Source organism: Dromiciops gliroides, chromosome 3, assembly GCF_019393635.1.
Source record: "Dromiciops gliroides isolate mDroGli1 chromosome 3, mDroGli1.pri, whole genome shotgun sequence".
Classification (NCBI taxonomy): Eukaryota; Metazoa; Chordata; class Mammalia; order Microbiotheria; family Microbiotheriidae; genus Dromiciops; species Dromiciops gliroides.
The window spans coordinates 606,724,363-606,738,149 of NC_057863.1; the positions used below are offsets into that span (position 1 = coordinate 606,724,363).

Genomic DNA, 13,787 nt, shown 5'->3' on the forward strand with positions numbered 1-13,787 from the left:
AAAAAAAACAGGCCCCCAGAGAGCCACACACAGAGGACCTTCTGTCTCCCCTGAAGCAACAGGCAATGCTCAGGAAAGGGCTTATGACATCTGAACTCTACAACCCAACCGAGGACCATCACACTGGGAGACTCTTACTGTAGTCAGACTGAAAGATATGAGCATAGAGAGTAGAGCACACACACACACACACACACACACACACACACACACACACACACAGAGGCAGCCCACCATATGCTGCCACAAACATGCACAGACATACCACAATGCACAAACACAAGCACCCAAGCACACACTGACTTACAGACAACCACACTCCCCATACACACACATAACTACACACACACACACACACACACACAGACCCTTCACCTAAGTAATCATCTCTAATCCCCAAGTCCAGCCCTTGTCTCACCCACTCCTCAGTGGCCTAAACCTATGAAAGGCCTTTCTGTATGGAGACTGAGGGTACATTCCCACCCACCCCCAACCCTTGCCTATCCCTCGCCCCAGCAACCACACAGGAAGCCTGTGTTGCCTACACAGGCCCACTCTGTTTCCTGGGCTACATATGCCACAAGGGTGTGTGTGTGTGTGTGTGTGTGTGTGTGTATGGACAGACAACCCCACCCAGTGCCTGCCCTCCCCTGACCTCTGCATCTCCAACCTAGAAGGTCTGAGATGAACACTTGGGAGTTACGTAGGAATCCAGGGAAATGCCAGAAACTCTGGACACCATTGGCCAGGGTGGACTGTCAACACCAAGCAGACTAATGGAAACAGGTGAGGTGAATCACTCAGGATGCCTTGGGTTGAGTTGTCCCCAAAGACCAGAGAATAGCTGGGCTGGGCTTTGAGAACTATATTCCTTTGAGTGAACCCTAGGGACAAGCTCTCTCCAACTTCACCCTGCACACAGCTGAGTATGGAAATCAACTAACAGCTCCAGGCTTCTACTCTCACCACAAACACCTCCCCCAGTTTCCCAAGAACTAAAGAAAGCCACCATTTCTACGGTGCTTTAAGGCTTAGAGAGTCATATTTTCTCAATCACTGTGAAGCATGTATTTCAAGGACCATTATCCCCATTTCATAGATGAAGAAACCAAGGCTCAGAGAAAAGTAGTGACTAGTCTAAAGTTACACAGCCAGCGAATGTCAAATCATAGAATTTGGAGTTGGAAGGGAGCTTAGAGAACATCTTATTCTAATCGTTTCACTTTATAGAGAAGGAAACTCAGGGCCAGAGGTTAACTTGCCAAAAGTTACCTAGCTAGCATATAGCTGAGTCAGAATTTGAACTCAGTTCCTCTGATTCTAAAGCCAGTGTTCTTCTTTCTTTCTTTTTTTGTGAGGCAATTGGGGTTAAGTGACTTAACTAGGGTCACACAGCTAGTAAGTATCAAGTGTCTGAGCCCGTATTTGAACTCAGGTCCTCCTGAATCCAGGATCAGTGCTCTATCCACTTTGCCACCTAGCTGCCCCAGCTCAAAGAGAAAGGGAAGGTACAGAACTCCCACATCAAAGAGAACTGGGTGTGTGAGAGGCAGCAAAAATGGGTCACCAAACCTCTGGTCCCATTGTTACCAACAGTTCCAGTCCAACCACCCATAAGCAGGGATGCAGAGAGGGAAGACACTCAATGGGGGGTTGGGGGTAGGAGCTCAGGGAAAGAGTCTGGCCTGCCAGCCCCACCCTCTTGAGAAAAACCTGTTTTGGCAGCCTTGCCTCTGTCCCCTTGGAGGCTGTGAAACAGGTCCAGGGGCTTGCTACCAGCTCCTCCCTCCCAAGAGCTCTATGACCCACCAAGCCCAGGCTGGGCTGGGGGAAGGAGGAGGGGGCTGTGAATTGGTTCATTCTCTACCTCAGATTATTTACCCAGGCAGTTCCTGGAGGTGGGAAGAGTCCGGTTCGGATTATACTGGCTTCCCATGTTGCCTGTTGGTCTCTGGCCTGTTGCCTCTGGCTTGAGGGAAACTGAGGCAAAGACCACCCATGTCATCATAGGCCCAGTCCCACAGCAAGGCCAATTCAAGGCAAAACTGAATTAGGAAGCTTCTCTTGAAATTCGGAGGAAATAAAAAGGGTTCTGACCTGAGGCTTCATCACTGTAGAGAATTCCTAGTAGAGAACGACTCCTCTGTCACTTAGAGTTTGAAACAATTGCAGGAAGCATTGAGAGGCCACTTGTCTAGAGTTATAGAGCCAGTATGTCAGAGATGGGCCTTGAACCTGAGTCTTCCCGATTCCAAGGCCAGCATTCCATCTACTCTACTACACTGTCACTCCTGAGACAAATCTAAAGTCCTCCTAGCTCTGACATTCTGTGTTCTAAGGCCCCTCCCAGCTCTGACATCCTGTGTTCTAAGGGCCCTCCCAGCTCTGACATCCTGTGTTCTAAGGGCCCTCCCAGCTCTGACATCCTGTGTTCTAAGGGCCCTCCCAGCTCTGACATCCTGTGTTCTAAGGGCCCTCCCAGCTCTGACATCCTGTGTTCTAAGGCCCCTCCCAGCTCTGACATTCTGTGTTCTAAGGCCCTTCCCAGCTCTGACATCCTGTGTTCTAAGGGCTCTCCCAGCTCTGACTTTCTGTGTTCTAAGGACCCTCCCAGCTTCCTTCCAGCTCTGAAATCTTTCCTTTCGACATCCCATGTGGTTTGTTCATTTGTTTGTTTTTTTACAAAGCACAGTATGGTGAAAAGACTATTGCTTCTGGCATCAGAGGATCTGGGTTCAAATCACATCTTTACAGGGCAGCTAGGTGGTGTTAAGGGCTAAAATTCTAGCTAGTCTGTCTAAAATATCCAATGAGTGGTCGCCAATAAATTATAAGCTTTAGCAAGAGTTAGACTTTTAAGCATTTATTAAGGAGAATAAGAATTTGGTAAAGAGAGAAAGGCCTAGATTCCTATCTATTAAAGGGAGAGCACATTTCTAGCTCCACTCTCCACCAGAGTCCAAAGAAAAGCCAGAGACAGAGCGCTAGTCTCTTCCTTCTTCCTCCCACTACCCAACGTCACTTCCTGATGCCAAAGAAAAGACTCCTAGTCTTGCCCTCAAAGACCTTCGCTTCATGGGCAGAACTCTTCTACAGTAAGTCTCCAGCAGGGGGTGTCATTCCAATCGTTACAGCGGTACAGTAGAGAAAGCACTAGCCCTGGATTCAGGAGGATCTGAGTTCAAATTTGACCTCAGACACTTGACACTTACTAGCTGTGTGACCCTGGGCAAGTCATTTAACCCTCATTGACCAGCTGCCCGCCCCCCGCCCCTGCCAAAAAAAGATAGAGACAAATCACACCTTTAACACTTACTACTTGTGTATGATGTTTGGCAAATTACTTAACTTCCCTGGGCCTCAGTTGCTTCATCTGTAAAAGGGGTGGCCTAAATGCCTTTGATGTCTCTTTTAGCTCTAGACCTATAATTCTATGCTCTGAAGACCCTCCTGGTTCTGCCTCTCTATGTTCTAAGATCCCCTCTAGCTCTGACACTGTGTGCTTGAGGGGCCCACTAGGTGGCATGATGAAGAGAGCTGGGACTGGAGTCAGGAAGACCTGTATGGATATGTATGACAACCACGCTCTGTACCAGGACCTTCCCACGTAACCCCTTCAGAGACAGAATCTTGGACTGGGCAGTCACATGCCTCAGGACAATAACCCTGAGTGTTCTTTGATTGAGTTAGGCAGACTTCCTGGAGGAGGTGGAATTTCAGGAACCAGGAGCTCCCTCCATAGGGTATCTGGGCCCTTTAACTGAACCTGATACTAAATAGCCGCAGAGCCCTGTGGGCAGCTGGCCCCATGATGAATTCCTGGGAGAGAGATGGGGAGCCCAGAATAGCTAGGCTCCATTAATTTAACAGAGAGAGGGGTGGGGAGGACAGGGGAGAGAGGCACTTGAGGTTTGCCAGGTTCAAGTTTGGCCTTGTCCTAGGGAAAAGCCACCATCCCATGTCCTTAAGTGACCCCAGTGAGGCATGGATTTAACCCTTCCCTTACAAGGCAGCCCTTAGGAGGCTCCAAGGACAGTCTCCTGAGCCATCTTCCTGCCGCAGGGGTGGGTGATCATCAATGCCCTCCCAAGTAAAATGAAGGCCTCTCTTTTCTGCAAAAATTCTCAGCCTTTTGTGGCCTCCCTCAGGTTACAACAACAGTGCCCCACAAGGAGGGAGTTCTTTTAAGTCTAACCCAGGGACCCCTTCAGCAGTCTGGGAAAGCTTATAAACTCCTCTCGGAATGTTGCTTTTAATGTTTAAGATAAAATGCAAGGCAGCTAGGTGGCGCAGTGGATAGAGCACCGGCCCTGGAGTCAGGAGTACCTGAGTTCAAATCCGGCCTCACACACTTAACACTTACTAGCTGTGTGACCCTGGGCAAGTCACTTAACCCCAATTGCCTCACTAAAAAAAAAAGATAAAATGCAAGGGGCAGCTAGGTGGCACAATGGGATAGATCACTGGCACTGGAGTCAAGAAGACCTGAGTTCAAATTTAGTCTCAAACACTCACTAGCTTTATGATCCTGGGCAAGTCACTTAACCCCAACTGCCTCTCCCCAAAAATGTATTTATAAAGCAAGTCAATTATTACTAAATAGTTATCAAATCATTTTTTTAAAGTTCATAGATCCCAGGTTAAGAAGCCCTGAATTCTAGTCCAACTTTTCCCTACCACTTTACAGGAGGAAAGAATTCCAGGGAAGTTAAGTGATTTGCCCAGGGTCAAGGAGCTAGTTAGAAGTACTATCTGAAGTAGAATCTGATCCCAGGTCTTCCTGACTTTAAAGAGAGCAATTTAGGGGGCAGCTAGGTGGCACAGTGGATAGAGCACCGGCCCTGGAGTCAGGAGTACCTGAGTTCAAATCTGGCCTCAGACACTTAACACTTAATAGCTGTGTGACCCCTGGGCAAGTCACTTAACCCCAATTGCCTCACTAAAAAAAAAAAAAGAGAGAGAGAGAGCAATTTATCTACTGTCTGGGGCCACCCCCCTCATTTTGCTTCTTTTTTGGATTCTAAACCATTTCGCTTTCCTTCTACTTCTCTAACTATTCCTTCTTGGCCTTCTTCACTGATTCTTTCACCTCCTCCAGGGGGAACATCATAAATGTGGACATTCCCTAGGGATCTTTCCTTGGCCTCTCCAGTTTTCAATTTCACATAAACCTTGAAGCAGCCAGCTCAACCTCTACCTCTACCCCAGCAGGGGTCCCTGTTTACAACACACCCCATGAAATGTTCATTTAGTCTCTCCTTGTAGACCTCCAGGGATAGAGACCCTTTTTGCCCTTTTGGGGCAGCCTATTCCACTCTGGGATATTCTACTCTAATTGTTAGAATTCCACTCTAATTGGGGCAGCTAGGTGGTGCAGTGGATAGAGTCAGGAGTACCTGGGTTCAAATCTGGCCTCAGACACTTAACACTTACTAGCTGTGTGACCCTGGGCAAGTCACTTAACCCCAATTGCCTCACTAAAAAAAAAAAACAAACAAAAAAGAATTCCACTCTAATTGTTAGAAAGTTTTCTTCTACACAGTAAGAGAAAATCTGCCTTTCTATAATTTCCATCCATTGTTTCTAATTCCACCACAGAAGAAATCGAATCCCTTACCTACCATATGATGGCCCTACTCACGCTATACTTTTTTTTTTCTAACACAGACCTTTTGTTTTTAATTTTAATTGAACTCCACCTCAATTAAGGATGACTTCCAGCCCTGACCTCTCTCTCCCAACTATAAAAATGCAAGCTATTACCATCACTATTACCCCACTTCCACATGTTTCACTGCCTACTGGACAGTTCCACTTGCATATCCCTTGGGCACATTAAATTCAATATGTCCATGGGACAGCTAGGTAGCACAGTGGATAAAGCATCAGTTCTGGATTCAAGAGGACCCGGGTTCAAATCCAGCCTCAGACACTTGACACTTACTAGCTGTGTGACCCTGGGCAAGTCACTTAACCCTCATTGCCCTGCCCCCCCCCAAAAAAAATTTCAATATGTCCTAAACTGGACTGTCATCTTTCCTGCCCCCAAAATAACTTCCTCCTCCTAGCTACACTGCCCTCTCGCTGGCCCCACCAACTTTCCATGCTTCAGCCCTGTCATCTTTGCTTCTCCTTCTTCTTCAATCCTTACCTGAATATAGCTATCATGGCCCCTGAGTCTTCTCTTCTTCCAGCTATCCAAACATGCCCACTTCCTACAACTGATACTCAAATGACCTGCACTCAGCATCTTTCACCATCAAGGCTGCCCTCCTTTGGACACTCTAGCTTATCAACGTCCTTCTTAAACTGTACCCAGAAGTGAACACGGTACTCCACATGTTGTCTGATGAGTGCAGAGGACAGAGGTATCATCACCTTCCCATTCCTGGAAGCCACGCCTCTCCTTATAAAGCCCAACATCCCACTGGCTTTTTTTTTTTTTTGATACCCCATCACACTGCTGACTAGTATAGAGCTTGCACTCCACTAAAGCCCCCGAGATCTAGTTCATTTTCCATTTATTTTTCATGTCTTACACTTTTCTGCACCCCACCCCCACCCTCCAGAGGCTGGCAACGCACTCGGTGGCACATAATACGTACTTGGTCACACCATCAGCTCACATTTTTATAGCCATCTGCAGTTTACAAAAAATTTTTCTCAGGTTCCTATAGGGTTACAGTATTGTTATCATTCCCATTTTACAGATGAGGAAACTGAGGCTCCCGGGGAAAATGTGACTTGCCCAGGATCACACAGCTAGGAAGTGTCAGGGCAGGGACTTAAGCCCAGATCTCCTGATTCCAAATCCTTTGCTATTCCCATGACACCAGTCAACACTTGATGACCAGTTGTCAGTTTCTGACTGGTTGCCAAGTGATTCTGAGGCTCATAGAATCACAGAACTTTGGCAGTTGGAAGTGGACATCTAGCCCAACCTATACCAGAAAAAAGTATACAGTCTATAATAAGTGATCATCTAGTCACTGCTTGAAGACCTCCAATAGGAGGGGAAGGTTACTTACTACTTTCTTTTTTTCTTTCTTTTTTTTTTGGCGAAGCAATGAAGGTTAAGCGACTTGCCCAGGATCACACAGCTAGTGTCAAGTGTCTGAGGTCGGATTTAAACTCAGGTCCCCTCCTGAATCCAGGGCCAGTGCTTTATCCACTGTGCCACCTAGCTGCCCCCTACTTACTACTTTTCTTTTTTTTTTTTTAAAGTGAGGCAATTGGGGTTAAGTGACTTGCCCAGGGTCACACAGCTAGTAAGTGTCAAGTGTCTGAGCTGGATTTGAACTCAGGTACTCCTGACTCCAGGGCCAGTGCTCTATCCACTGCACCACCTAGCTGCCCCCTACTTACTACTTTCTAAGGCAACTCATTCCTTCAAACTGAGGGTATCTTCCAACTGATACATGGACACCAATGAAACTGAAAAACCCCTTCTGGAAAGCTATTTGGGTCCCTCTCTGACAGCTGGGGCAGGAATGGGCTGGGTTGGGAGGACCCTTAGCTTCTTTCCTTCTTATCTACCCCTCAAGGGTTCAAACTGGACTAAGGGGCAGTTCTAGTGGAGAATTTGGTACAGTGGAAAGAACACTAGATTTGGGATGAAAAAAATTCTGGAGGCCTGGGTTCAAATTCTCACCCTGTTATTTACCAGTTCTACCCATCTGGACCTTAACTAGATTAAGATTCCTTCCTTCCTTAACATGCTTGGGGATGGAGGGCAGGTAGGTGGTGCAGTGGATAAAGCACCAGCCCTAGATTCAGGAGTACCTGAGTTCAAATCTGGCCTCAGACACTTGCCACTTACTAGCTGTGTGACCCTGGGCAAGTCACTTAACCCTCATTGCCCCGCAAAAAAATAAAATAAAATAAACATGTTACTTTCCCTTTTCATGCCTCAGTTTTCCCTGGTGAAGGAAGGAAAGATGATCCCTGAGGTCATTCTTAAACCCCCTGGGGGAGGAGGTGGTCTGCTTGGAGTCCTTCATTCCTCAGTAGTGGGGGAGGGGGAGGATCAGAATATCATAGCTTCTGATACCTGGAAGAGCTCAAGACTCCAAACTCTGAGTTTTCAGAGGCCACCCTACACACTCCTTTGCCTCTTTATATATGTGAATCATGAAGAATTAAGATACTGGAGGGGGGAAGGGAGGGTAGTAGTCTAAAATTGGAATAAAGTAATTATGTCTCTTGTTTTTAAAGTCTGGGGAGAAAAACTGTAAGTTTTATGAGTTCTCTATGAGAGAACTATTCATCTTTGCATCTCCCCCAGTTCTTAGCACAGCAGTCCATAAACAGGAGTGGCTTATTAAACATTTGGTGAATTGAATTGACAGAGAGTCTAGAATCTGTCCTCTTGGCCCCATCTTTTGAGGTCTCACTGCCTGAATTGAAATTTTCCCTAAACTCAAGAAGGCATAGAATCATAGAACTGAGGCTGGGAAAAAGACTTTGGAGATCCCCTAATTCATTTATTTTACAATTGGGGAAAGTGGGGGCAGCTAGGTGGCACAGTGGATAGAGCACTGGCCCTGGATTCAGGAGGACCTGAGTTCAAATCCAGCCTCAGACACTTGACACTTACTAGCTGTGTGACCCTGGGCAAGTCACTTAACCCCAATTGCCTCACCAAAAAACAAACAAAAAAAAAACAATTGGGGAAAGTGAAGCCCAGAAAGGAAAAGTGATTTGTCCAAAGTCCAACAACACAAAAATTCCCAATCTGGGATCCCAACCCTGATCCCCTGACAAGTCTGGGGTTCTTTTCACCACTCCCTGATATCCTTCAGCATTCTTCCCATTAGCTTCCCTCCTAAGATGTTGTTCTCCTGGCTCTGTTTTCCTGCCTACCTCCAATCTCCCTTTCCCCTCTATGGTTCCTCAGAGTATTCAAGAAGTATATGGGAGGTGAAAGGGGAGGCAGGACTTACTGTTCAGTGGTGTGGTCCTGCTTACACAGTCTGTCCCTGTGTCTTTCGATGATATCACCATGGTGATCACTGGGGATCAAGATGGCATTCTGGTCCCGTTGGTTGGAAGAGCCAGTGACCCACATGTCTAACTGGCCCTCAAAGGCCAACAGGTCCTCTCCAGGAGGGGGAATAAGATGGACCAGTTGGCCTCGATTCCCACCCCTCTGTGGGTAGCTCTGGGAGAAGAGGGGGAGGGAAACATCAAAGCCATGCCTGAAGGTCTCTGGTGTGGGGATCGCTCTGGCCACTATGGCCTGCCCGGGATCAAAGCCTAGATCAGGCCAAGAGTCTGGGTGGAGATGGAAAATGAGATGATTCTGCCCTCCATTCCAGAGTGGGAGTAGCTGGGGGCCCAGAACATCCCCTGGGAGGACAAAGAGGCAAGCCTCCTCAGGGTTGACTGTGTGGTAGCGAGAGCCCTCAATGGAAGCCAGGACTTTATGGTGAACTTCAGAGATGGGCTGGGTCAACCCAATGGGGTATACAAACACCTTGAAGCTTTGGCCCTGGCATCTGGAGGTGTCAAAGCAGGTCTCCATGAGGCAGCCAAGCCTCTGGCTCCGCCACTGGTGGGGACTACAGGAAGTTGGGCAGAGGTCTTTGGTCAGCTCCTCAGGCCCCACAAAACTCGACAGAAGCTCCTGATCCAACCATTGGGGCCAGCTGGTCAGTGTCCTGGGTCTCAGACCAGGAGGGATGGCAAGCTGTCGGAGCCGAGGAGCCCCTAAGAGGACAAGGAGGAGCCAGGAGGCTGAAAGTATCAGCCAAAGATATTTCCTTCTCCTGGACTGCATATGTCCATTAGGTTACCTGCCTGGGTCCAGGTGGGAAGGTATGCAGGAAGGAGGGATGCTCTGCAGTAACGGGGCTTCAAGGAGGTGGAAAGGAAAGAAGAGCAACGTCCACTTAGCTCCCCTTCTCTACCTGAAGGGGCCTGCTCCAATCCAGTCCTCCATCCTTATCTCCCTATGGTACAAAACTCAGCTGCCTTGGTCTCAGGGACTGAGCCAAATGTTTTTTGTGCCGTCTACCTCTCAAGTCCCAGGGCTCCCGCCCAGTCTGATGAAACTCAATTTTTAGCAGGAACCAGGTCAGTTGGAAGCCACCAGGATGGGCAGAGAGCAAGGCCAACGAGCTATGTCTACAGGTCATGCCCGTGAGTATACAAGGGGCAGTGGACACAGCTCTCCACTCTCAAAGAACCCAAATAATTGAGGAACCTCAGCGATCTAATCCAGCCCCTTATTGTGAAGAGGTGGGGCAAAAGGCTTGCCCAAGGTCAAGCAGTAAGTTACTGGCTGAGCTGGGACTTTAATCCTTTGAATTCCCCTTAGTTTTCCTTCACTTATGGAGGTTTCCTTCTGGGCCAAGGGGAACTGGGAGTCTCCAGGAGAAGGAGCAGAGCCCTGTGCCGGCGCAGGCTCTACCCAGGACTCTCCGATTCAGCGCTCTTAATGGGGTAAAGAGCAGAGGAATTCCCATTGGGGACAGTAGATTTTCTCCTTCCCGTGCAGGCAACCCCTAGCACCTCTGTGACCACTGGGTCCCCGGGGTCCTACCCCAGCAGGAGCGATGCTCACGCTTCCCTGTGACTCCAGGAATGCTCGCCTTAGAGGTGGCTCTCCGGACAACCACCCAGCCACACGGAAACTCTGAGGACCGCTCCCGGGGAGGGGGTGCGTGTCAGTGACCCCCTCCGCCCGCCTGCCCGCTTCCCTGCCCTCCTCCCCGGGCTCAGTCTCCTCTTTTCTTCCCTATCTTCAGGGAGGCCCCCTTTCTCGCGGGCGTGCCGCCTCCCGCAGCCTGAGTTCTCCTCTGCCGCCTCGGTTCTCTCCCGGCAGGTCTGGTCGCCGCCTCTGCTGCCCCTCCTCAGGCTGCCCGCGTCTCTTGCTCCGCGGTCGGCCGCTCGCTCTAGAACCCTACTTGGAGCCGCTGCCACCGCCTGCCCGCCCGCCGGGTCCCCGGCTCTGGCTGCCGCTCCGACGTGCCCTGGTAGTCTCCCCCGGCTCCCAGCCCCTCTGACCACCGAGCAGCTGCGCTTCCGTCTAACACGCACCCCCTCTCCGAGCGCCCCCCCCCCCAGCTCCTCCTGCGCCGCCTTGATTGGCTCTGCATCCAGAGAGGCGGAGCCTTCGAGTAACCCCTTCCCAACCGGCCCTCTGACCCCCCGGGGAGAGCGCTGTCCACACCCCGCCGTCCACAGGCTGCTTTTCATACACGCCCAGAACCATCCCGATCCCTGCCTCCTTACACCGAGGATCAAAGAAGTGAGAGTTGGAAGGGACTTCAGAGACTGCATTAGAGATTCATTTGGCGAAAGAGGAAACTGAGGCTCGGCGAGGTTAACATATTTGGCCAATGCCACACAGGTCCGTAGAGCAGAGATGAGACTTCCTTCTTCAAGGACTGAAGTGATGGTTACTCCTTCACCTCAGCCCCTCCGTATTCCTAGTGGCTTTGAAATATTGAGCTCAGCGCAGGTCCAATAAGATTTCTTTCCTGATCCCCCCCAGCTGCTAGCGCCCTTCTCCAATTCACTGTGTATCTTTAAAAATATATATATACCTATGAACAGATACATTTGTCCAAAAACAGATATTGTCCATTTGTCCACATTTGTCCTTACCTTTCCCTTAACCACCCCCCCCCTTCCCTATTACAGTAGAGGGCGATACCATTCTCCCAGTCCCTCAGGCTCAAAACCTAGGTGTCGTCCGGGATTCCTCGCGCTCTCTTCCCTACCCCCACTCGCATATCCAATCGATTGCCCTGGCCTATCGATTTCCTTCGCAACGTCTCTCCAATACTTCCCCTTCTCTCTTCTGCCACTTCCACCGCTCGCCCGGGCGGGGGCCCCTATCTCCTCAAGCCTGGACTATTGCTGATAGGTCGGCTTGCCTCGAGTCTCCTTTCACTCCAATCCACCCTTCATTCGGGCTCTAGTGATTTTCTTAAAGCCCAGGTTTGATCCTGTCACCTCCCCAACACACACACACACACACACACACACCACACACCACACACACACACTCAAACTCTAGTGGTTTCCTGGTGCCTCCAGGAGCAAAAATAAAACCCTCTGGCATCCAAAGCCTTCCCTAACTTAGCCATCTCCTACCTTTCCAATCCTTCTTCCACCTTACTCCCCATCAGTTATCTTCATTCCAGTGACATTGGACTCCTGGCTGTTCCAAAAACAAGACACTCCATCTCTCAGCTCTGGGCATTTTCTCTGGCTGTCTCCCATGCCCGGGACACTCTCTGTTCTTCATCCGACCACTGATTTCTGTCGAGTACTAACTAAACTCCCACCTTTTATAGGAAACCTCCCCCAACCCTGAGTTCTAGTGTTTTCCCTCTGTTAACTATTTCCTATTTTCCTGTATATAGCTTGTTTGTACCTATTTGCTTGCATGTTGTTTCTCTCATTAGACTGTGAGCTCCTTGAGGGCAGAGAATGTCTTTTGCTTCTTTTTTAATCTCCAGCACAGTGCCTGGCATACAGTAGGTGCTTAATAAATGTTTATTGATCAGTATGTATACTTCTCTTTTGATTGAATGTAGCTCCTTGGGGGAAGGGGCTTTTTCACTTTTGTCTCTGTATACCCATTGCCTGAAATGTGTTTAATCAATACAGATTGATTGGTTGACCTGACCTCTAAATACAATGCTCTTCCCACTGCCACCACCCTCCTTGACTGAGGGGGAGTGTGTCCTCATCCTTCAGCTTGCTGAGGAACAGGAAAGCAGCATGGGATGGTAGTGAGGGCCCTGGCCCAGGACTCAGGAGACCTTGTTTCTGGTCTTTCCTCAGTCTGCTATCAACACATTGCATATCCCTCTGTGTCTCCTTCCTCAAACCTCAAGCAACACCTGGCTCTGAGGAAGGAGCCAGAGCCCTAGTTCTCAGGGACCTCCTACGCCAGAGTGTTGTAGACCTTTGGCAATCTAGTGAAGCCTATGAACCCTTCAGATTCATATTTTTTTTTTGCAGGGCAATGGGGGTCAAGTGACTTGCCCAGGGTCACACAGCCAGTAAGTGTCAAGTGTCTGAGGCCGGATTTGAACTCAGGTACTCCAGAATCCAGGGCCGGTGCTTTATCCACTGCGCCACCTAGCCGCCCCTCAGATTCATGTTTTTAAATGCATAAAATCAAACCTGTATGATTACAAAGGAAATTAGTGATATGGAGATTCAGTTAACAAAATTGTAAAAAAAAAAAAATCCATCAAAGTCACCAATCCCAAGTTAGGAACCCCGTCATAATCTAATACTGAGACATAGTTCCTGAGCAGGACAAAGGAGTCAGACCCAAAAACTCTCACAAGAGCCAAATATCAACCAACATGAAGAAATTTGGGGTCAACAGAGTCCATTAACACTGAAGGAATGTAGGGAGATAAGAGAAGGCCAATTCAGTCAAAACTGAAGAAGGGAGTGTGATCAAGGACCTAGAGAAAAGGAGAATGAGAGAGGGGGCCCTGGGAGAGTTCTGTAACTATTCCCACATCAGTGTAGGTTTGGAAAATCTCTTTTCTCATAATGTCCCACAGGAAGGCATTATCTTCCCTTTGCAGAAGGGTAAATTGAGGTTCAGAGATTCAGGATCATGAACTTAGACACAGAAACAATAACTCCCCTTTTGCAGATGAGAGAACTGGGGTCCAGAGAGGTTGCTCAGGGTCATGAAGCTAGTAAATATCTTGGGTGAAATTCAAACCCAAGTTTTCAAGACTCTGAGTTCAATGCTCTATCCAGTATGCTGCACTGCCATGATCTCACAGCTGGTGAGTGCAGGAGCC

The 13,787-nt window shown here is 48.8% G+C and overlaps 1 protein-coding gene across 1 annotated transcript in view; it reads right to left on the bottom strand.

The window, feature by feature from the left end:
• EXTL1 (exostosin like glycosyltransferase 1) overlaps positions 1 to 11,011 on the bottom strand; it is a 28,015-nt gene extending 17,004 nt beyond the window's left edge. The window contains exon 1 of the mRNA XM_043998065.1: positions 8,943 to 11,011. Coding sequence (XP_043854000.1) covers positions 8,943 to 9,778 — 836 coding nt within the window. The 5' untranslated portion in view covers positions 9,779 to 11,011. The remainder of the gene's footprint in view (positions 1 to 8,942) is intronic.
• Positions 11,012 to 13,787: the final 2,776 nt, after the last annotated feature.